Genomic DNA, 24,299 nt, shown 5'->3' on the forward strand with positions numbered 1-24,299 from the left:
TTTTAAAAGATGTTGTTGTTGTTGTTGTTGTTGTTGTTGTTAAGACAATGTGCAGTGGAGACCATGACCCTCAAAACCTAAAAATACTTACTTTCTGGCTCTTTACAGGAAAGGTTTGCTGACCTTCTTGTAAAAGCTCTGGATTGTTATCTTCCTCTAAATAAAATTTTATTTTATTCTGGCAGGCAGTTAAATTGCCAGCGGGTCACTTTGATCCTGTGGGGCTTAGTTTTAAGCTTTGTTAAGGTAAGTCTATTTTAACTTTGTTTTTATTCCTAGGGCATGGATTATCCAGGGTCTTACCTAAATGCCTTGGGTATTCATCAAGATCTGTCTCCTCTGACTGAGCCGGAACTTAATTTATTCAGAACTGTGCAAGCTCTGAAATCTTTGTTTAGCTAACAGCCTCCCCAACTGCCGTTCTGTCTTAGGCTTCTAGGAGTCTAACCCTGTGTGTGCACAGCCTAGGAGGCAGATGAGAACCAGAGAGGATTTTTTATATAGATTTTTGTAAGTTTTTCTTCTTGGTTCTTTCCCTTCTAATAACCTGCCCCCCAAATCCAGCTACCTTAGCATTCCCAGACATTAATTGTAGTTTTCTCGTCCCAGCAAGACTGCCACACTGCTTGGGCTCTGTTTCTCTACACCATGATTTGGAAAATGCCCTTAAGGGAGAGATTTGAGTGTGAATATGGGGTTTGATTCATCTAGTTCTCTTCTATCAAGGATCATGGTGTTGTGTTGGTTATTGCCTAAGGGTTGAAAATAGGATTTTTTTTTCTTTTGGTTTTTTGTATATTTGGTCCAGCGTTTACAGATGTTTATAGCAGGAGGGTATTCTAACATTAGCTACTCCATTATGACAAGAACTGAAAATCCTGATTGTTTTAAAATGTGAAAATATATCTCATTGTATAGTAGTGGACTTTGATTTGAAATATTTAACATGTTGCTGGCTGTGTTCTTTGTTCCATTATTCAGTTTAGCCAAGTAGAAGGACTCAGATCTCAGTTAATAATGGTGAATGTATGCATCCTATAAAATCAAATTAGTGTGATATATTGATCTGGTGAAGGGGATAAAATGGCCCTTTTCCAAAGATGAAGCCCTAGGCAGCTGGGCCATTGGGTTGGTTATTTTATTAAGATTTATTTAATCTCTACACCCCATGTGGGGCTTGAACTCATGACCCTGAGATCAAGACTTGCACACTCCTCCAACTGTGCCAGCCAGACACCCTGGGTTTGTTAGTTTAGAAGATTTCATCTCAGAAGTCATCTGCCACATTTGAGATACCCCTTAATCCAACTTGGTCTGGGCTCACCTATTATCAGAAAAACTTTGGCTGGCCAATTCTTAATACTTAATTAACAATTTTATATTTGTTGTTTATATATCCAGTATCTCCAAAACAATTCTTAAATATTTTAGCCCACACTGATCATCTCTTAACTACTATACTTATAGTGTATGTGGAATACAGACCTGGTAACACGCTGTTATATGACCTTATTTCATATTCTTTGAGGGAATAATCATTTAAATGTTTTTCCTATCATACTATTTTTTTTTGTATTCTACTGAATATAAGGCCTGTCTGTCTATGCCACAGGTTACCATGATTAATTTGATGAAACTAGGTAGTTATCTTGGGGTATGCTTTCTCTCTTTTGCTCTTTGTATGTCTTTCCTGAAGTTGAATAACATGCCCTTCTCAGCTACATGTGGCCTGTTCTTTGAGAAAGGATATATGTCATAGCTCTGTTTCTCTGCTAGAACTTACAAACATGCTTTCAGTATTCATTGGAATGGTGTCGGTGACTGTAGAAAGAGATGTGGATGTTATCATGTAGGTAAGCTACATGACTCTTTCTCTGATGCAGCACTCCCTATCCCTTCCCCTGGGCGATTCTTTGTTCTAAGTCCCCTTATAGAACCAAGAATCCCCAGGAGGAATCTTTGGTGCCCACCCAGTATGATCCTCTGCCCAGAGGTTGGTGTTGGTTGGTGTTGGTGGATTGACTCTGTTGATCACAGTATTATAGAAAAGAACTTACTTTGTTCTTTGTATCCATTCAGAGTGTTATTACTAACTCAAAATTAGGTAGTTTATTATCTATATATTCGAAATTTGGTTATATAGTAAAGGTAGCATCCATATAGTCTTATTTGAGTCTTTGTCCTTACTTAACATTCTTTTCAAAAATGAGACTTTAAAATAATTTTGCTTCCAAAAGTTAAAAATAAAACAACTCTGGACTTGCATATATGCATGCATTACATGTAAACATATAGCAAATTACTCACTTTCAGAAATCTTTACTTCTCTTGAAACTCTTTTTTCTAGTGCTTATGAATTCAGTATAGTAATATGTCTTCCTCTTAAATACTTTTCCTGGTAACTGGTTTTATGACTTTTTTCATTTACCTTTTGAGTTGTACACATAATTTTTAAATGTAACTATTTAGTGTCCACAAAGAAAAGCAGCAGCTGTGATATGTGATGAATCAGTAATACTGTTATGACAAAAATTTTTCAGAATGTGCACACACTTCTTTTTGATGCTTCCTTTGATTTGTTTGTAAAAAGCTTCAGTGATTATTATTTCTGCTGTTTCCTTTGTAGTTATTTAATTTTTTCCCCCATGTTAAGGAAATCTGGAGGTGAATAGGCACTTAAGTTTAGTACTAGATTAATTTACAGCATTGGATTCACTGCGTATTTTTTGATATCACTTAACTTTGAATTACTGTGAAGTGAGTTTCATTTTTCCTTATCAAGAGTAACTTGAATGGGGGCACCTGGTTGGCTCAGTCGGTTAAGTGTCCACCTTTGGCTGAGGTCATGATCTCGTAGTTCATGAGTTCAAGCCCCGCATCAGGCTCTGTGTTGACAGCTCAGAGCCTGGAGCCTGCTTTGGATTCTGTGTCTCCCTCTCTCTCTGCCCCTCCCCTGCTTGCACTCTGTCTCTCTCTCTCTCTCTCTCAAAAATGAATAAACATTAAAAAAAAAAAAGAATAACTTGAATGGGACTGGGCTAGTTCTACAAAGAACTACATAGATCTGGTCCTGGATTGCAGCTTTTGGACTATCCCACACAGATTATTTAAGCATATAGTGATGTCACAATTAAGACTAAGCACTCATGAATGGTTAATAAAGGAAGTATTGTGATGTAGGAAGGTAGCATAGTATGATGAGAAGTGCATGGACATTAGAATTCAAAAGACTAGATTTGTAACCTGGACCTAGTAAGTATTTGCTCTGTGGCATTGTCCTGTTTGCTTGATCTTTATATATAATTTCCTTTTATATATAAGGTGGAAATGATATCATCTATTAGGGTTGTCAGGATTAAATGAATGTATATAAAGCAGCCAATAAGGATTCTGTTAAGGTGCTTTTGAAATACAACATCCCTTCTTGTTCTTTATCTTCTTTTCCCTCTTTCCTCTTTAGTTACCCATAGTTAGCCAAAGTGAAAAGTTAGCGGGTACAGTGTCCACGAGACTGCCCTCACTTCTGACACCAGTTGCAAGTTTGGGAGATTTCTGAAACGACCCTGAGTTTCAATAATTGGTTAGAAGGGCTCACAGAACTGGGGCACCTGGGTGGCTCAGTTAGTTAAGCATCTGACTCTTGATTTTGGCTCAGGTCATGATCTCACGGTCTGTGGGTTCGAGCCCCACATAAAGCTCTTGTGCTGACAGTGTGGAGACTGCTTGGAATTCTGTCTCTCCCTCTCTCTTTCTGCCCCTCCCCTGCTTGCTCTCTCTCTCTCTCTCAAAATAAATAAATTAATTAATTAAAAAAAAAAGGGCTCATAGAACTCATTAAAAGTTGTCATTCTCATGGTTACAGTTTATTACAGGGAAAGTATACAGATTAAAATCAACCAAGCTGGGGTACCTGAGTGGCTCAGTTGGTTAAGCATCTGACTTCAGCTCAGGTCATGATGTGGGTTCAAGCCATGTTCAAGCCCTGCTCAGAGCCTGGAGCCTGCTTCAGATTTTGTCTCTGTCGCTCTCTCTGTCCGTCCCCTGTTCACACACACTCTCTCTCAAATATAAATAAACATGAGAAAAAAATTTTAATCAGCCAAGGTAGATGCCAGAAGGAGTTAAAACTGAGAAAGAACTTCCAAGTCCTCTTCTCCTCATGGAGAAACTATTTCCAACGAGGAAGTCTCACAAACTATTCCAACACACAAACTGTTTCCAACGAGGGAGTCTCCTCCAAGCCTTTTGTATTTTTACTGGGACTTGATCACATACTCCCTGCATAACTGACCTAATCTCTAGCCTTTCCTACTGGTCAGGCTAATACCCTTAGTTTTCCGTTCCTGTAGAAGTCAGAACTGATGTTCCCCATCATAAATCATATTGTTAGACTGTCAGGTAACCAAGACCCCCAGGCAGGAGGTCTTGACGGGACCAAAACACCTGCCAAGCCCAGGACATTCCAAGGGTCTAGAGATCATCTCCCATTAGTGAAGGGCAAAGACCAGACTTTTGTTTGGAAAAGGTCATTTCTTCATGGTAGTGCTACATTTTTGTAGTAGCTGATTAAATTATTCTGCACTGTCAGTGCAGAGCCTGATGCCAGGTTCGAACCCATCGAGATCATGAGCTGAGCCAAAATCAAGAGTCAGACACTTAATCTACTGAGCCACCCAGATGCCCTGGTTATTAATTTCTATCTAAGTAGTAACATACACTTTTAAATATTTTTTCAAAGCCCAACAAGACAAAGCATATAATGAAAGCTTAATGAAATGCTCCCACTTATTTATTTATTTATTGACCCACTTTCCAAAGGCTTTATTGGTGAATATGTGTTAGAAGAGGAAGATTGATTCTGTTATTTCCAAGCCAGTAGAATGAAGAGCTGTGTCCAGGGACACATCAGGTGGCACCAAAGGGGACTGATGCTTTGTCTACCTTTCATTCCTAGTTTCAGTCAAAAGCACAAGGCTTGTAGTCAACCAATTCTTTAGGTTTAAACCATAGGCTGATTTCTTTCTCTGCACTGTTTACTGAATCGTTGCCATGAATGATGTTCCTGCCAACTTGAATACAGAAGTCCTCATGAGTGGTGCCTGGCTTACAGTCTGCTGGTTTGGTCTCCCCAAACATCACTCACCCCGTCTTCACCACAATCAGACCCTCCCAAACCATGGCCACAGTGGGCCCAGAGCTCAGGTACTTTACCAGCCCTGGGAAGAATGGGTGGGCCTTTATGTCAATGTGGTGCTGCTTTAGCAGTTCCTCAGAGGCCTGTAGGAGGGAGCCTTTTGGCCACAACATGGAATCCCTTCTGCTCAAAGTGCTTGGTGATCTTGCCCACCAGGGTGTGCTACACACCATGCAGCTTGATGGCAATGACCATGTGCTCCTGATTGGCCATGGCCAAGAAGCTGGCTGTGCTGTGCTGCTTGGGGGACTGGAGGCCACTCCCACTCTTTTAGTACTAGTTTTGAAATACCTTTTTATATTGACTTCCTATTATACAAGATGAGGATTTAATATTTTTAGTCTATTTTATATCCTCACTCCTCCTAAAATTCTTCTGTCATAATTTTTAGTTAAATATGTTTATCTATCTGTCCCTTTACTGTTGTATCTTTTGATCTTCTATCAGAATTACATTTGGCTTCTAGTAAAAGAAACTGGAAATAACAGTAACTAAAATGAGCTAACGTTAATTTTTCTATCAAAAGAATTCTAGCGATTGACAGTCCAATAATGGGATGGCAGCTTCACAGTTATCAAGGAGTCAGGTTTCCTGTTTGTCCTTCACTTCCCTGGGTGCATGGCTGTGTACATAAGATCATTTCACGATCCAAGAAAGCTTTCAGAATTCTAACGTGCTTGTCAGCTTTCAGGCAGGTGGTGGTGTGTTACCCAAAATGGAGTTCGTCTCTTGGTGGTTGTTGAGCCAAAAGACACAACCAAGCCAAAGAATAGGAAAAGGAAGGGTTTTACTTGCAACAAGTAAAGGAGAACACTGGGGATCGTTCCCAAAGCAGTGTCTCCTGAACCACAGTATTGGGGAAGTTTTAAGCTAACGGTGCACACATATTCATGAAGGGGCTTTGCTCAGTGGGGAATACAGCATGGAATTGGGGCAGAAGTCATCTGAGGGTGACTGAGTCTAGGTCACAGTCACGAAGGTTGGCAGTTGGTCCATGTCTAAATGCTCAGAGAGGTTTAGATCCTGCACAGAGAACTCAAGGATGTGCATCAGGTGAATCTTAACTTTTGAATCAGTACTGGGAGTTTTACTACTGATTTATTGTCCCTGATATGATTAGGTTATATCCTGGCCTGATAGTGGCTGCCTGCTCTTACATTCTTTCACAAGATGGTTGGGACCCAAATTGACTTCTCTTATGTTAAGAAAGCTCTGTCTGTTCTTTTTCTAGGAACCCAACTCTTTCTGATTACAGTAGGGGAAATGGAGAAGCAAAAAAGGGGACATACCAGTTTTCTTCCCCAAACTTAAAGAACATCACTTATAAATTCTACTCTGTAGGTTCTAGTTACATCTTATTGGCCAAAATTCAGTCACATGTCCTCATTGGGTCTGCAAGGGCTGGGTATTTTATTTTATTTGTTATTTTTATTTTATTTATTTTTTTAATTTTATGTAGGCTCCATACCCAACATTGGACTTGAACTCTCGACCCTGAGATCAAGAATAGCACACTCTACCAACTGAGCCAGCCAGGTGCTCCAGGGCTTGGTATTTTACATACCGTTTCTACCCCAAACAATATTGAAGCTTTATTTTAATGAAATGAGACAAAATGGGTATGATGTGGGCCATTGGCAGTTTCTGCCTTAATTGGTGTCATTGTTTACTTTTTTTATCATTATGCAAGTTAATTTACTGGAAAGCCAAGCAGTGTAGTTGGATAGTATTTTGTTCTTCCTAGAATTATTGTCTTTTCTTGAAAATATGCTTAGTTTTCTCCCTTGAGCTTTTAGTTTTTGTGTTTCAAATTGTAGGCAAACCTCATTTTACTACACTTTGATTCATTGCATGTCACAAATCCTGCATTTTTATAGATTGAAGGTTTGTTGCAACTCTATGTTGAGCAAGTCTGTTGGCCCCATTTTCCCAACACCTTTTGTTCATTTTGTGACTTTGTGTCACATTTTGGTAATTCTTGCAATATTTCAAACTTTTTCATTATTACGTGTTGTGATTTTTTTTTTTTAAAGATTTTAATATTTTTAAGGAATTTCTACACCCAGCGTGGGGCTCAAACTCACAACCCTGAGATCAAGAGTTGCATGCTTCACTGACTGAGCCAGCTGGGCGCCCCTGTTCTAGTGGTCTTTGGTGTTACTACTGTAATTATTTTAGGGTGCCACAAACTACACCTGTGTAAAGCAGTGAACTTAATTGATAAGTATGTGTGTTCTGACTGCTCCACTGACCAGCTGTCCCCCTGTCTTTCTCTTTCCCCTCTCCTTGGGCCTCACTATTCCCTGGAACATAAGAATACTGAAATTAGGACAGTTAATTATCCTACAGTGGCCTCTGCGTGTTCAAATGAAAGGAAGGGTCATACATCTCTCACTTTAAATCGGAAGTTGGAACTGATTAAGCTCAGTAAGGAAGGCATGTCGGAAGCTGAGATAGGCTGAAAGCTGGGCCTCCACCAGTTAGCCAAGGTGTGAGTGCAAAGGAAAAGTTCTTGCAGGAAATTAAAAATGCTACTCCACTGAACACATGAATGATAAGAAAGTGAAAGAGCCTTATTGCTGATACAGAGAAAGTTTGCGTGGTCTGGATAGATCAAACCAGCCACAACATTTCCTTAAGCCAAAGCCTAATGCAGAGCAAAGCTCTAATGATTTTTAATTCTGTGAATGCTGAGAGAGGTGAGGAAGCTGCAGAAGAAGAGTTTGAACCTAGCAGAGGTAGTTTCACGAGATTTAAGGAAAAAAGCTGTTTCTGTAACATAAAGGTGCAAGGTGAAGCAGTAAGTGCTGATGGAGAAGCTGCAGTCAGTGATTCCAGAAGATCTAGTTCCTCCTTGAAAATAGCTACACTAAGCAGCAGATTTTCAGTGTAGACAAAACAGCCTTCTATTGGAAGAAGATGCTATCTAGGACCTTTACAGCTAGAGTGAAGTCAATGCCTGACTTCAAATCTTCAATAGACAGACTGACTCTCTTGTTAGGGGCTAATGCAACTAATGACTTTAAATTGATAAGTTGAAGCCAGTGCTCATTGGTCATTCATAAAATCCTAGGGCCCTTAAGAATTACGGTAAATCTATTCTACGTGTGCTCCATGAATGGAACAACAAAGCTTGGATTGTAGCACATCTGTTTACAACATTGTTTAGTGCATATTTTAAGCCCATTAATGAGACCTGCTGCTCAGAGAAGATTCAGTTCAAAATATTACTGCTCACTGACAGTGTGCCTGGTCACCCAAGAGCTCTGATGAAGATGTGATGCTGGCCTCATAGACTGATTTTGGAAGTATGTATTCCTTTTCTTCTACCCTCTGAAAGGGATTATAGAGAATTGATACAATTTTTTCTTAAATGTTTGGTAGAATTCAGCAATGAACCCATCTGGATCTGGTGCTCTCTGCTTTGGAAAGTTACTAATTTGCCTTAACATTTTAAGCAGTAGGTTGCTAATTCTTTTTCCTTAATAAGAATAACAAAGATGGATGATTGTTTACAATGAAATTTGAAGTTACATCCTTGTATTTGCATTAAAATCAAGTGTTTATTTTTTAAGGATGACCTCCCCTTCCTGTTTCTATTTTATGTGTGTTTTGGCAGAAAATAACAAGAGTCATTTTACCTACTTTGTCATCAATCATCTAAACATTACAACCTAATCCTTCCGTAATGTATATGTATATCAAACCATCTCTTTGTACTCCTTAAATATATACAATTCTATTTCTCAATTGTAGTTTAATAAAGGGTGAAAAAGAAATACTATACAATCTTGCCTCAGCCCTCATTCTGCTTCCTGAAAACTTCCTCAAATCTTACTGTCTAGTTGGGAAATTAACTAGCTTCTTGTGGCTTATTGTGTTTGACTTCTAGCAGTTTTTAGAACTGTTACCTTCTCCTTTTAAGGAAAACTCTTCTGTCTCTGATCACATTCTGTATCTTAATCAGTTTTGTACATATTGATGTCCCCCCCTCTTTTTTTTTTATCTTTCCCTTTCATTCTTTCCTGGTTTCTGTAGTCTGTGATACCTATTATCTCCAGTCCTGTTATTTTTCCTCAATGCAAACTCTCTGTCTGCTAAAGATGCTAGAGGTATTTGTGGTCCAGAAAATTTTTGAAATCTCTCCCACCATGAGAAGGGGTTGATATTACCTCCAGTTAAACCTTGGTGGGCCTTTGTGATCCCCTCCACAATAGAATCCATTGGAAGAAATGTTGTGTAACTTCCCAGTTGAGGTTAGAAAAACCAATTCGCTTCTGCTGGCATTTTATAGTACACTCCTCTAGGAGAGCTTTCAGATGCCATGTAAAGTCCGGCTACCCTGAGACCTTGTGGAGATTTTGTGAAGAGACCATATGAAGAGAACACATATGTTCTCATTCCCAGCTGTTTGTCTCCCAGGGCAGGACATTAGACATCTGAGTGAAGACACCTCTTGAGATGACACCAGTCCTAACATGTTATAGGCACACGAGACTCATTGAGACTGATATAGCTGAACCCAGTGAAATCCCAGAATCCTCAGTAAAATAAACTTAATGTTACTGTTTTAACCCACTGTTTTCTTTTTTTAATGTTTATTTATTTTGAGAGAGAGAAAGAGAGGAAGGGAGGGAGGGAGGGAGGGGGAGAGAGAGAGAGAGAGAGAGAGAGAAAGAGCCCCAAGCAGGTTCTCTGCAGTGAATGCAGGACCCAGTGCGGGGCTTCAACTCACAAACCACAAGATCATGACCTGAGCCGAAATCAAGAGTCTGATGCTTAACAGACTGCACTGCCCAGGCATCCCTAACCCTCTGTTTTGATGGGATTTGTTAGTCTTCAGTGCATAACCAGAATAGTATTTCACATTCAGCATATTCAAAACAGTTAATTGTCATCTCCTCATCAAATGATATATGTTGTTTCTCTTTGATTAGTATCATCATCACTGCTACATAACATTTTTGGTCCTTTTTTTTTAAAAAATCTTTTTTTTTTTTTAACATTCATTTTTGAGAGACAGAGTGAGTAGGGAGGGGCAGAGAGAGAGAGGGAGACACATAATCTAAAGCAGGCTCCAGGCTTTGAGCTGTCAGCATAGAGCCTGACGTGGGGCTTGAACTCATGAATAGCAAGATCATGACCTGAGCTGAAGTCGGAAGCTTAACCGACTGAGCCATCCAGGCACCCCACATTTTTGGTCCTTTTTAACTTCTGTTCAAACCTTTTGCCCATTAAAAAAATCGTTTTAAAGATATCTTTAGTGTGATTAAAAAGATTAAGTTTACTATTTTAACATGTTTTAATTGTACAATTTAGTGGTATTAAATATATTTACTATGTTATATAACCATTACCACTATCCATTTCCAAAACTTTTTCATCATCCTGAAAAGAAACTCAGACTTACACCTAAGTGATTAATTTTTTGTGCTGTTGCATATTATAATATTTTCTTTTTTTTTTTAAATGTTTGTTTATTTTTGAGACAGAGAGAGACACAGCATGAACGGTGGAGGGTCAGAGAGAGAGGGAGACACAGAATCTGAAACAGGCTCCAGGCTCTGAGCTGTCAGCACAGAGCCCGACACGGGGCTCGAACTCACGGACCGTGAGATCATGACCTGAGCCGAAGTCGGACGCTTCACCGACTGAGCCACCCAGGCGCCCCTATAATATTTTCTTAAATTAAGATTTCCAGTTCATTTGCCAGTATACAAATATAGAATTGATGCTGTATATTTAGCTTGTAACCTGCAACTTAACTCATTTGTTCTAAGAGACTTTTTATAGATTGCATGGAATTTTCTACATGTCTGAATTAAAAATTTTCTTTTTTAATCTGTAAACCTTTTATTTCATTTTCTTATCTTACTGCACTGACTACGATAAGAAATGAATAAGAGTGGTAAGAGGAAATTTTTTCATTTTTCTCATTGAAGTGTAGAGCATTCAGTCTTTTATCATTAAATATGTTGCTAACTGTAGTTATTTTGTAGATGCTCTTTATCAGCTCAAAGAATTTCTCTTCTATGCCTAGCTTACCAAAAGGGTTTATCATGACTGTATGTTGAGTTTTGTCAAATATTGTTTCTTTTTGATCATTGGTTTTTCTTACTTAGTTTGTTAACGTGGTGAGTTTCACTGATGTATTTTTGATTGTTGAACCAACCTTAAATTCCTTTGCTAAATACCACTTGTTTGTGATGTACCCATTTTATATATTGCTAGATTTGGTTTGCTAATATGTTGTTGAGAATTTTTGTCTCTGTGCTTATGGGAGATGGTAATATGTATTCTTACATTCTTGTAGTATTTTCATGTATTTAAAAATTTTTTTTAAATATTTATTTTTGAGACGGGGAGACAGAGTGTGAGTGGGGGAGGGGCAGAGAGAGAGGGAGACACAGAATCTGAAACAGGCTCCAGGCTCTGAGCTGTCAGCACAGAGCCCAATGTGGGGCTTGAACCCACGAACCATGAGATCATGACCTGAGCCAAAGTCGGATGCTTAACTGACTGAACCACCCAGGCGCCCCTTTTCATGTATTTTTTTATATGTGTTTTTGGTATCAGGTTAGTGTTTGTCTGGTTGGGAAATGTTTTTTCTCCTTCTCTTTTCTGGAAAAGATTGTGTAAAATTGTTTTTATTTCTTCCTTAAATGTTTGGTGCAAGAGAGCACGCCCATGTGGCAGGGGAGCGGCAGAGAGAGAGGGAAAGAGAGAATCACAAGCAGGATCTGTGCTGTCAGTGCAAAGCCCAACATAGGGCTGGATCCCATGAAGTGTGAGATCATGACCTGAGCCAAAACCAAGAGTCAGACACTTAACCAACTGAGCCACCCCTTACCCCTGGAATATCTTAAACTATAAAGTCAACTACTTTAACAGATCTAGGACTGTTCAAATTAAACATTTTTTTCCCTTGAGTTTTAATAATTTGTGTCTTTTAAGAAATTGATTGATTTATTCTAAGTTGCCAACTTAATGACCATAAAGTTTGTTGTGTGTTTTTTTTTTTTTTTGAGAGAAGCATGATTGGGGGAGGGACAGTGGTGGGGGAGAGAGAGAGAGAGAAGAGAGAGAATGAATCCTAAGGAGGCTCCATGCTGAGTGTGTGGTGTCCATCTTGGGGCTTGATCTCATGACCCTAGGGCTATGACTTGAGCCGGTCAGGAATTGGACGTTTAACTGACTGAGCCACCTAGACACCCCTGTTGTGTTTCTTTATTCTCTGTAGGAGTTGTATGGATGTCTATCAATAGTAGAAATAAAAGATAATTTGGGTGTTTTCTTTTTATTTTCCTCTTTCACTCTGGCTAAAAGGTTATCAATTTTACTGTTTTTTAAAAAATCGCTAGTTCTGGTTTTAATTAAATTTGGTCAATTGTTTATCTCTTCAGTTTCATTGATTTCTATTATTTTCTTCCTTCTTTCATATTGGTTCAATCTACTGTTTTAATTTTTCAAGGTAGAAGCATGTAGATTATTATTTTGAAATATTTCATGTTTTCTATTACAAGCATTTAATGCTGTAAATATCTCTCCAAGCACCGTTTCAGCTGTACATCCTGCAGAGTATCATATGTTGTCTTTTTATATTCATTCAGTTCAAAATATTTTTAAATTTCCCTCAATACTTCCTCTTTGCCCTGTGGGTTATTTACATGTATGCTGGATTCCAGATATGTGAGGATTTTTCAGATACCTTTCTCTTACTAATTTCTATTTAAATTACATTATGTCTAGTTAATGTGCTTTGTATGATATCAATTCTTTTAAATTTGGTAAGATTTGCTTTTGTAAGGTTTATTTTAAATTTGGTAAGGTTTATGGCATATTTTGGTGAATGGTACATGTGCACTCTTTTTGCGTGGAGAGGTCTATAAATGTCAGTTTGGTTGTTGATTCATAGCGTTTTTACATCCTTGCTGATTTTCTCTTTGCTCTATCAGTTGTTCAAATTGAAGTCTTCAACTATAATTGTATAATTGAACATTTGTGTATCAGTTATATTAGTTTCACCTCATGGGAAACTAATGTGTTTGTATTACCTCTTGTATTAGCCATTTAAAACTGTTATTTCTTCTTAGTGAGTTGACACTTTTATCAATACATAATGTCCATCTTTTCCCTTGGTCATTTTCTTCTGACATCTACTTTGTCAGATAGTACACTTCATCTTCCATTTGAATCGTGTTTATATACTGAATCTCTTTTCATTATTTTTATTAACGTGTGTACATTTTTATGTTAAAATGGAAATCTGGTAGACAGTGCATGAATAGGTCTTTTTAAAAGTACAATCTGGGGGCTCCTGGGTGGCTCAGTTGGTTGAGTATCTGACTTGTACTCAGGTCATGATCTTGTGATCTGTGAGTTTGAGCCCCATATTGGGGTCTATGCTGGCAGCTTAGAGCCGGGAGCTTGCTTCAGATTCTCTGTCTTCCTCTCTCTCTGCCCCTCCCCTGCTCTCACTTTGTCTCTCTCTCTCTCTTTCAAAAATAATAAAAATAAACATTAAAAAGTTTTTTTTAATTAAAAAAATTAAAGTACAATCTGACAGTTAATGTCTTTTAATTTAAACTTAATGAGATTATTGAATTTATTCAATTTAGTGCTTCCACTTTTAAGTTCTTTTGTTTATCCATTCTGTTTTTTGTTTCTTTTTCCTTTCCTGCCTTCTTTGGATTAGTTGAATATTTTTAGTATTCATTTTTAGTGTATCTCTTTGCTTCATTTGTTTTTTTGAGATTGCTATCTAGATTATATTATATATATATACCAACTTTTTATGATCCACTTAAATTTCACATTTTACCACTTCAATTAAACCTGTACACTTCCATCCATACAGTTCCCAGTTCCCTCTCCTTTTATTGGTTATTGTTGTCATATATATTAATTTTATATAGGATGATATCTTCTCAGACATGCTGTTTTACTTTCAACAGTAACACGTTTTAAATAATTTAGTCGGAGAAAATAGTGTATTATATTTACCCATATATTTACCATTCTTTTTGCTTTAAGTTTGATTTCCCTCTGGTATCATTTCAATTCAGGGAAGAACTTCTAGGTATTTCTTTTAGTCCCAAGTCTTCTGGCAATAAATTCTCTTAATTTTCCTTTGTGTGACAGTGTTTTGAGTTGCCTTATACTTTTTAAAGTATATTTTCTTTTCTTTTTTTTTTTAAGTTTACTTACTTTGAGAGACAAGAGCGACCTGGGGAGGGGCAGAGAGAGAATGAGAATCCCAAGCAGGCTCCATACTGCCAGCACAGAGCCTGATGCAGGGCTTGAACCCACGAACTGTGAAATTATGACCTGAGCTGAAATCCAGAGTTGGACGCTCAACCAGCTAAGCCACCCAACCGCCTCTCTCTTTTTTTTTTTTTAATATTTTTTTTATTTTGAGAGAGAGAGAGAGAGAGAGAGAGAGAGAGAGGTGTGTGTGCGAGAGGGGGAGGGTCAGAGAGAAAGAAGGAAAGAGAGAATCCCAAGCAGGGATTCTCTGTGACGGGCTCTGTCTCACAAACCCATGAGATCATGACCTGAGCCAAAAGGAAGAGTTGGACACTTGACTGACTGAGCCCCCCAGGTGCCCCAAAGTATATTTTCTTTCTTTCTTTTTGTTTTTTTAATGTGTATTTATTCTTGAGAGAGAGAGAGACAGAGTGCCAGTGGGGAAGGGACAGAGACAGAGAGGGAGACACAGGATCCAAAGCAGGCTCCAGCCTCTGAGCTGTCAGCACAGGGCCCGATGCAGGGCTCAAACTCCCCAGCCTGTGAGGTCATGACCCAAGCCAAGGTCAAATGCTTAACCAACTGAGCCATCCAGGTGCCCCCCCCCCCGATGTATATTTTCAATGGATATGGATTTCTGGGGGGATAGCTCTTTCTCTTTAAATACGTAGTTTAGCTGTTTTGTGACTTCATAGTTTCTGATCCAAACTCTGCAATCATTCAAGTTATTGTTTTTCTATATGAAGTGTGTTTTTTAAATATGGTCTCCTGTAAAATTTTTAGAAATTTGATTTTATCTTTTAGCAGTTTGATTTTGATGGGTCTGGCCATGGTTTTATTTAACTGAAATTTTCAAATCTTTAAATCCATTGCTTTGATCAGGTTTGGATACTTTTCAGTCCTTATTTCTTCAGATATTTTTTCTGTATCAATCTCTTTCTGGTCTGTTTCAGGAACTCTAGTAATGTGTATTTTAACTTTTGTCCATAGGTCCCTGAGTCTCTGTTCACATTTATAAACTTTCTCTTTATTTCAGATTAGACCTGTTATTCATTACCTTAAAATTGACTTTCCAGTTATATTTATTCTGCTATTTAGCCCATTCAGTGAGATTTTTATTTTTTTTTCAATATATGAAATTTATTGTCAAATTGGTTTCCATACAACACCCAGTGCTCATCCCAAAAGGTACCCTCCTCAATACCCATCACCCACCCTCCCCTCCCTCCCACCCCCCATCAACCCTCAGTTTGTTCTCAGTTTTTAAGAGTCTCTTATGCTTTGACTGTCTCCCACTCTAACCTCTTTTTTTTTTTCTTCCCCTCTCCCATGGGTTTCTGTTAAGTTTCTCAGGATCCACATAAGAGTGAAAACATATGGTATCTGTCTTTCTCTGTATGGCTTATTTCACTTAGCATCACACTCTCCAGTTCCATCCATGTTGCTACAAAGGGCCATATTTCGTTCTTTCTCATTGCCATGTAGTACTCCATTGTGTATATAAACCACAATTTCTTTATCCATCAGTTGATGGACATTTGAGATTTTTATTTTAGATAATGTATTTTTCAGTTTGAATATCTCCATTTATATATGGGTATATGTATGGGTGTTTTTTCCTGAGAATTTCTGTATATTCTTTCATTTTAAGTGTGTTCACCCCCTTTATTCATGGAAGATGGTTATAGTAACTGTGTTAAAGGCTGTGCCTGATAATTCCAACATCTGAGTTATTTCAAAGTGTCCATCAGTTGATCATCTTTTTACCTTCAAAATTGTTCAGATTTGCCAGATTCTTAAGTGTATCAGGTAATTTTTTATTGCATCGTGGACATTCTGGAATATTATGAGACTGTATCTTATTAAAATCCGTGATATAATATTGTTTTTGTTGTTACTTTAGTGGGAGGTTAGCCTGGTACTCAAATTCTTCTCATTTTGGGGGCAGTGGTTCCAGCATGAATTCATTTTTAAAGCCTTTGGTGTAATCTGGGAGTGTGACGTTTGCGTGGCACTCGAGAGCTACTTTAAGGCTGACACTCTAGTCCAGTTTTTAGTCACTGCTGTGGTTCTTCGGGTGTATTCTGCACATGCACAGCTGTGGCACGAGCCCAGGACTTGTTCTGATGTGTATTCTCCTACACTTTGCAGGCTTTTCTGCACACTTTCTGGTTGCCGGTAGCCACTTTTCATACTCTGGTCAGAAGGATGAGGTTCTTTTCTGTTTTGTGGAACAGTCTTGTCTTAGAGTGTAGTGGTGCTGAGAGAAAAGTGAGGGATAAAAACCAAACAAGCACAGATTACTCCCTACTCTTCAAAAAACCCTATTTTCTTGTACTATGTAGAGATGGGAGTTTTAGTTCCCACGGTATCATCACCATGGCCATGTCATTGCATGACCGGGGCTATCCCTGAGGCAGAGCTCTAGAGAGGAAAAAAATGTGTCTCTGCCTGCACCCCCCCCCCCCCCCCCCCCACGGAAAAAAACCCGCCCCCCCCCCCCCCCCCCCCCCCCCCCCCCGCCCCGCACCACACTCTGGTTCACAGGGCTTCCTTCTCTCTTCCTCTTAAAAAGAAAATTGGGTTTCCCTTGTCTCTTTTGCTGCCTGTGCCTACTGGCAGTCCTAGTTCAACCCATCTTTGAGTCAAAGGTTTAAGTAAAGAAAACTAAAGAAAGGATAAAAAAAAGAAAACCTGGAAAGCTCACCTTACCTCAGATTGTGATTTTTTCCTCTCTACACTGCCTGCTATAATTTACATTTTGGATTCCTCATATGATTGCTTTTTGTTTTTTTATCTTGAGTCTTGAGTGAGAAAAGTAGCTTCTAGTATGTTTATTTCTGGTTGATCTACACCTGAAGTCGAATATAAATCTTTTCTTAGTAATGTCATACTAGATCAAGTTTTTCTTTGGTAGTATATAGTGTCTTTCCTACTTACATACTTGCTTCAGTAAAGTGACACATGACTCACCTCTCAGCTTCTCATCTGTAGAAATTCCCCTGCTTGGTACCCTGTGAATATGCTTTTATTTTTTTATTGTTTTGAATAATATTTAAGGTATGTTTCTACAGAATCCTTTTTCTTTCATATATCCAAATTAATATTTTATTGGATAATTTTACTGTAGTATGGCTTCTCAGTTGTAGCTTTGTATTAGTATCTGTTGGATAATACTTATCTTGCATATTAGTTCTGTGTTACTTCCTTAGAGCTTTCACATATGTTTTTGGTTCTTTTTGTCAATAACAATGTGGTATGACAATTACCTCTTTTTCATAGATAGAGAAATCAAACCCAGGGAGTTTGTGCCTTGTTCATAGTTACAGGCCAAGTAAGTGATAGATTGAGATAAAAATCCTGGCCCTTTGACTCCTCAGACTGATGTTTTTATCTGCCACACCATCTGCTATCAGTTGACTGGTCTTCTATTTCTTCTCTATATCTCCTTCTGATCAGTGACACAAATTGAAAGTTGTGGTTATGAAAGATTGGAGATAAGTAGTCCATGGTGCTGTTTGTGTTACGTTTTTGTATGCATAAGAATTTAATGGTGGACTCTTAAGGAAAGCTTATTAGAAGTTCGGATTGCTGTCTGCACACCTCAGTTTTGTAGGTCTTTTTGGGGGCTTAGGAATCTGTATATAAAAAGTACGCAAGATGATTTGGATCCATGTAGTCTCTGTCATAAAAACACAGTTGGGAGGGATGGAGACTGCCTTGGCCTCATTAACATTCTATAATTAGTTGTTATTTATAGAGCACATTTTCCTTTGTGTTCATTGCATATACTAAATGGGACATAGTCAAAATTCATGTCCCAGATGTATTATACTTACTATTCTCCTCCCTCGTGGAGTAGGCTTTCTGTTTAGTATTTTTCTAAAGTTCAGTGAGAAACGAATCTATAGTCTTACAAGAATTGTCTTTAGGAAGTGGTTTTGAGCCCATAGCTAGAACTGTAAATGTTCCTCTGTAGTGATGATTCTCAGAGGGGACTGATTTTATACCTGCTCCTCCTCCCCCAGGGGACATTTGGCAATGTCAAAACATTCTGGTTGTCACAGTTGGGTGGGAGCTACTAGCATCTGCTGGGTGGAAACCAAGGATACAGCTAAACATCCTATAATGCACAGGACAGTCCCCCTCTCCATGAAGTCTCTAATATAAAATGTCATCAGTGCCAAAGTTGGTTGAGAAACTGTATTCTAAAGTTAGTGTTCAATGAAGATTTTTTATGAATAAATTCATTTTTTAAAAGAATGTTTAGTTGCAGTTTTCCACTAGTTAGGTGTTTATGCTTTTGAAAGTTAAGAGTCAAGAGATTTTGTTTTGTCCCTAAGCATACCCCCATACACAAACATTTCTTCTTGAGTTGATTGTTTGCATTGTGCATTTGCATATTAATAACACTGGATAAATGGGAATGACTAAATTAAGACAGAGCACTGTACAGATCTGTGGTCTCCCTGTGGAAAAACCTATTTTAGTTCAGCTTTAAATGAAGGCAGAGTAGAAAAGTAGAATGTTACAGGGGCTAAGTTTGAAGTGGGGAGGTTTATATGTAAAGAGTAAAACTTGACAGTTTTTGTGTATCAGCAAGTGATACATTAGAGTTCCCACTGGGCCATTTACTTGCTAATTTTCCTCAATAAAACAAAATTTTCTCAGTCTGAATGAATAAGAACTGATATTTCAGGGTTTTGGTAGTGCAAGTGGGGCAGAAGTAACTTCTCAGTTGAAGTATAACATACATACAGTAAAAATCAAATCTTAAATGTAAGATTGATAAGAATTACAAACTAAAGTCTGTGAAATAACCATTGGATCAAGATACAGAATATTACCAGTACTTTAGAAGCATTCCTTGTACTTCCTTCTTGTTATTTATCACTCCTTGCCTGAAGTAGTCACCATTCTGATATCTATCACCATAGATTAGAATTGTTTGTTTTTAATGTGAAATTCTTATTTTTGTAAGTCACCATGTCAGCAGTTTTATATATGGTTCGACCTAAATATTTCTTTTTCTTCCCCACTTCTGTGTAATATTCCATTTGTGGCAGCCAGTCCCCAAAGATGGCCTCCCACTGGACCATACCTCTTAGTATTCACACCATTGCAGAGTTCCTCACCCCTGAGTGTTGCCTGGCCTATGTGATTTGTTTCTGTCCATGGCAATAAAGAGACTCTTTGTGACTGCCAATAATGTGAAGGCGTCCCCCTTCTAGTTGGGTCTCTTAGAACGCTGGTACTCTTGGAACAGTCTCAGAATCCAGGTATCCTGCTGTGAGAAGCCTATACCATATGGAGAGGCCATAGATGTAGGCTCTCTGGTTAACAGTCCCAGCTGATACTCCAGCCAGCAGTCAGCATCAGTTGCCAATTGCGTGAGTGAGCCGTCATGTACATCTTGGTACTGTCAAACTTCAGATGAATTTAATAGCTGCCATCTAACTGCAACCACAAGTAAGAACCACAGAGTGGGCCCATCAACCCACGGAAGCATGAAAGATATTAATACTTTTTATTTATTTTTAAGTTCTTAAAAAAATGTATTTAAGTAATCTCTACACCCAAGAGATTCAAATTCATGACCCCGAGCTCAAATTCATGACCCCGAGATTAAGAGTCGCATGCTCTTCTGAGTCAGCCAGGTGCCCCTGATACTTCTTAAAAAACATCTTGGTGTGTTTACCATAAAGCAATAGATAGTGAGACATCATTGCATAAGTACACTAAAATTTATCCAGTCCATTGTTTGTGGACCCTTTGTTTGTTTACATTGTGGGGCTACTGTGAATACTACAGCTTTATTCATATATGTAAATTGGTGGAAAAATATGTATACATATATATACATATATACTTCTTTTGGGCAAATATCTCAGAGTGGAAAGCTTAGGTCAGATATTATGAAACAGTTTTTCATAGTGGTTATATTTGCATATACATTTCCACCAGCAGCTTATGAGAGTTGACATGTGCTCTCTCTCTACATCCTCACCAACACTTGGTATTTTTCAATTTCAGCTGTTTTGATGCTTATGTTGTAGTATCGTGGTTTTACTTTCTACTAATGAATTTTTTCAACATTTAAAAAATAACACCAATCTCTTCCAGTGAATAAAAAGAGAAGTAATAATTAACAACTCATTTTACAAAACCAGCATAACCTTCATATTTATAGCTAGTCAGATCATTATTATATAAAGAAATACTGTAGGGGCACCTGGGTGGCTGTAGGTTAAGCATCTGACTTCGGCTCAGGTCATAATCTCAGTTTGTGAGTTTGAGCCCCGCTTGGGCTCTGTGCTGACAGCTCAGAGCCAAAAGCCTGCTTCAGATTCCATATATCCCCCTCTCTGTGCCCCTCCCCCACTCACACTGTGTCTCTTTTAAAAATAAAGTAAACATTAAAAAAAATTAAGAAATATTGTAGAACAAAATGAACAAGATCTGAAAAATTTTCAAACAAATTATTAACAAATTAAATTTATATTGGCACATACACACAGTACTCATAAAATGTGTTTATACCAAGTTAGGTTAATTTCAAGAATGTGAGCTGTGAAGGAGAAATTCCATGTGATCAGTTCCCCAACATGTTTTAAAAAAAAACAAAAACTTAGTGCACTAGAAATAGAAAAGAATTTCTATAAACTGCCAAAGGGTATTTACAGATACCTAAGGCATACATCATACCTAGAAATGAAATACTAGAATTTTTCCCCTAACACTGGAAACAAGGATGTCCACTGTCCATCACTTCATTGTGCATTTGTTGTTGTTTCCCTTTCCCTTATAATTATTGATCGTTTATGTTTCCAGTATTTATCTCACTCTTTTTGTGGTTTATCAGTAGTTCATTTTTGCTAAAATCTCCTGTGGGGAAAGATTTGTCAGGTTCTTCTTGTAGGAACTGTCAACTTTATAGTATATATGCTTTATCAGCTTCATTGACATATAATTCACATTTAAAGTGTACAGTTCATCCTTTGTAATTGTACGTTTCAGTGGTTTTAGGTATATTGCTATATTTTAAAATAATATATATATATATGTATATATATATATATATAACATAAAATTTACTACCATTTTAAGTGTCCAGTTCAATTGCACTAATGACATTCACATTGTTTTGCAGCCATTAATACTGTTTCCAAAACTTTTTCATCACTCCAAACAGAAACTCTTGAACCATCAAGCAGTTACTCCCCATTTTTCCCTGACCCCAAAACCTATGAATTTGCCTATTCTAGATATCTAAGTGGAATCGTACAATATATGTTCTTTTATGTAGGCTTGTTTCATTTAGCATAATGTTTCAAGATTCCATGTAGAATGTATCAGAACTTCATTCCTTTTTTATTCCTGAAAAATATTCCATTATACAGGTATACTGCATTTTTGTATGTTCATTCATCTGTTGATGAACCTTGGGTTGTTTTCACCTTTCACCTCTTGTGAATAATGTTGCAGTGAACATTAGCTTGCGAATATCCAAATCCCTGTTTTCAGTTCCCTGGGGTATATACCCAGGGGTACATTTGCTAGATCATATGATACTTTTGTTTAGCTTTTAAGGAACTGCAAAATTGTTTTCCATAACAGCTGCACCATTTCACATTCTGACCAGCAATCTACAAGGGTTCTAGTTTCTCCATAAATTTGCCCGCAATTGTTATTTTCCACTTAAAAAGAAAATTATAGCCATCTTTGTAGGTGTGAAGTGGTATTTTTTTATTGTGGCTTACACTTTGTATTTTTGGAACTCTTTTTGGTACATAAAAGTTAAGAAATGGCATATTGTTTTGGCAAGTTGCACCATTTATCATTATGCACCATAATGACTTTTTTAATACTTAGTAATGTGATTTTATTTTTATTTTTTATATTTTTTACATTTATTTATTTATTTATTTATTTATTCATTTATTTAAATTTATTCATTTTGAGAGAGAGAGAGCATAAGCAGGTGGTGGTTGTGGGGAGGGGAGGACAGAGAGAAGGAGAGGCAGAATCCCAAGCAGGCTTCAGGCTCTGAGCTGTTAGCCCAGAGCCCAGTGCAAGGTTCGAACTCAGCGACTGCAAGATCATGACCCGAGCCAAAGTCAGACGCCTAACTGACTGAGCCACTCAGGTGCCCCTAACCTTTTATTTTTTTTAATTTGTGTATTTATTTTGAGAGAGAGTGAGTGAGACAGACAGACAGCATTAGTGGGGAAGGGGCAGGGAAGAGGGAGAAAAAAGAATACCAAGGAGGCTCCACACTGTCAGCACAGAGCCCAATGCAAGGCTTGAGCTCGTGAACTGGGAGATCATGACCTGAACTGAAATCAAGAGTCAGTTGCTTAACCTAGGTGAGCCACCTAGGTGCCCTTTACCCTTTATTGGTTGTATGATTTGCAGTTATCTTCTTCCATTCAGTAGGTTACCCTTTCATTTTGTTGATGGTTTCCTTTGCTGTACAAAAGCTTTTTAGTTTGATGTAATCCCCTTTGTTTATTTTAGCTTTTGTTGCCCTTGCCTGAAGAGACCATTCCAGAAAATATTGCCAACACCCATGTCAAAGAGCTTACTGCCTATGTTTTCTTCTGTGTTTTATGGTTTCAGGTCTTACATTCAGCTGTTTATTTCATTTTGAGTTTATTTTTGGCACAAGGTATTGGTTCAGTTTCATTTTTTTTTTTTTTCATATAACTGTCTAGTTTTCCCAGAACCATTTATTGAAGATTAATTGATCATACATGCTTGAGATTATTTCTAGGCTCTCTATACTGTTGATCTCTGTGTCTATTTTTGTGTTTTTTAGTGTAGTTTGAAATCAGGGAGCATGATACTTTCAGTTTTGTTCTTTCTCAAGATTACTTTTGTTGTTTGGAGTCTTTGGTGGTTCCGTTACAAATTTTAAGATTATTTGTTCCAGTTCTGTGAAAAATGTCATTGGTATTTTTGATGGGGATGGCATTGTTTCTGTAGATTTCATTGAGTATTATGGATATTTTAACAATATTAATTCTTGGAGCCCTTGAGAATTATATATCATTTCATTTACTTATCTTCAATTTCTTTCATCATTGTCTTATCGTTTTCAGAGTACAGGTGTTTGGTCTTCTTGGTTAAATTTATTCCTAGGTGTTTTATTTATTTATTTTTTATGGTAAACGTGATTGTTTTCTTAATTTCCCTTCCTTTTAAAAAAAACTTTTAAAATGTTTATTCATTTTTAAAAAATGTTTTTTAATGTTTGTTTATTTTTGAGAGAGAGACAGAATATGAGCGGGGGAGGGGCAGCGAGAGATGGAGACACAGAATCTGAAGCAGGCTCCAGGCTCTGAGCTGTCAGCACAGAGCCTGACACGGGGCTCGAACCCACAAACCGTGAGATCATGACCTGAGCTGAAGTTGGACGCTCAACCAACTAAGCCACCCAGGTGCCCCTGTTTATTCATTTTTGAGAGACAGAGAGTGCTTGAATGAGCGAGTGGGGGAGGGGCAGTGGGACAGAGGAAAACACAGAATCTGAAGCAGGCTCCAGGCTCTGATCTGTCAGTACAGAGCCTGAAGCAGGACTCGAACCCACAAACCGCAAGATTATGACCTGAGCCAAAGTCAGATGCTTTAACTGACTGAGCCACCCAGGAGCCCTCCTTAATTTCTCTGATAGCTTATTATTAGTTTATAGAGACACAACCAATTTCCATATGTTACTGTTGTATTCTACAACTTTATGAATTTATTAGTTCTGATAGTTTTGTGGTAGAGTCTTTAGGGTGTTCTGTATATAGAATTAAGTTTTCTACAAGTAATGGCAATATTACTTCTTCCTTTCTAATTCGGATACCTTTTATTT

The 24,299-nt window shown here is 37.8% G+C and overlaps 1 protein-coding gene and 1 pseudogene across 6 annotated transcripts in view; one reads left to right on the plus strand and one right to left on the minus strand.

Annotated features, from left to right (window-relative positions):
- Positions 1-24,299, plus strand: part of PTPN4 (protein tyrosine phosphatase non-receptor type 4) — a 217,005-nt gene that overhangs the window by 53,346 nt on the left and 139,360 nt on the right. For 3 of the 6 annotated variants that reach the window (XM_049616206.1, XM_049616205.1, XM_049616207.1), the window contains one exon: positions 186-246. The exons of the other annotated variants lie outside the window; for them this stretch is intronic. In XM_049616206.1, the coding sequence (XP_049472163.1) occupies positions 186-246 (61 nt within the window). The remainder of the gene's footprint in view (positions 1-185; positions 247-24,299) is intronic. 6 annotated transcript variants of the gene reach the window in all.
- Positions 4,927-5,407, minus strand: LOC125911928 (nucleoside diphosphate kinase B-like; annotated as a pseudogene).

This window comes from Panthera uncia, assembly GCF_023721935.1.
Source record: "Panthera uncia isolate 11264 chromosome C1 unlocalized genomic scaffold, Puncia_PCG_1.0 HiC_scaffold_3, whole genome shotgun sequence".
Taxonomy (NCBI): domain Eukaryota; kingdom Metazoa; phylum Chordata; class Mammalia; order Carnivora; family Felidae; genus Panthera; species Panthera uncia.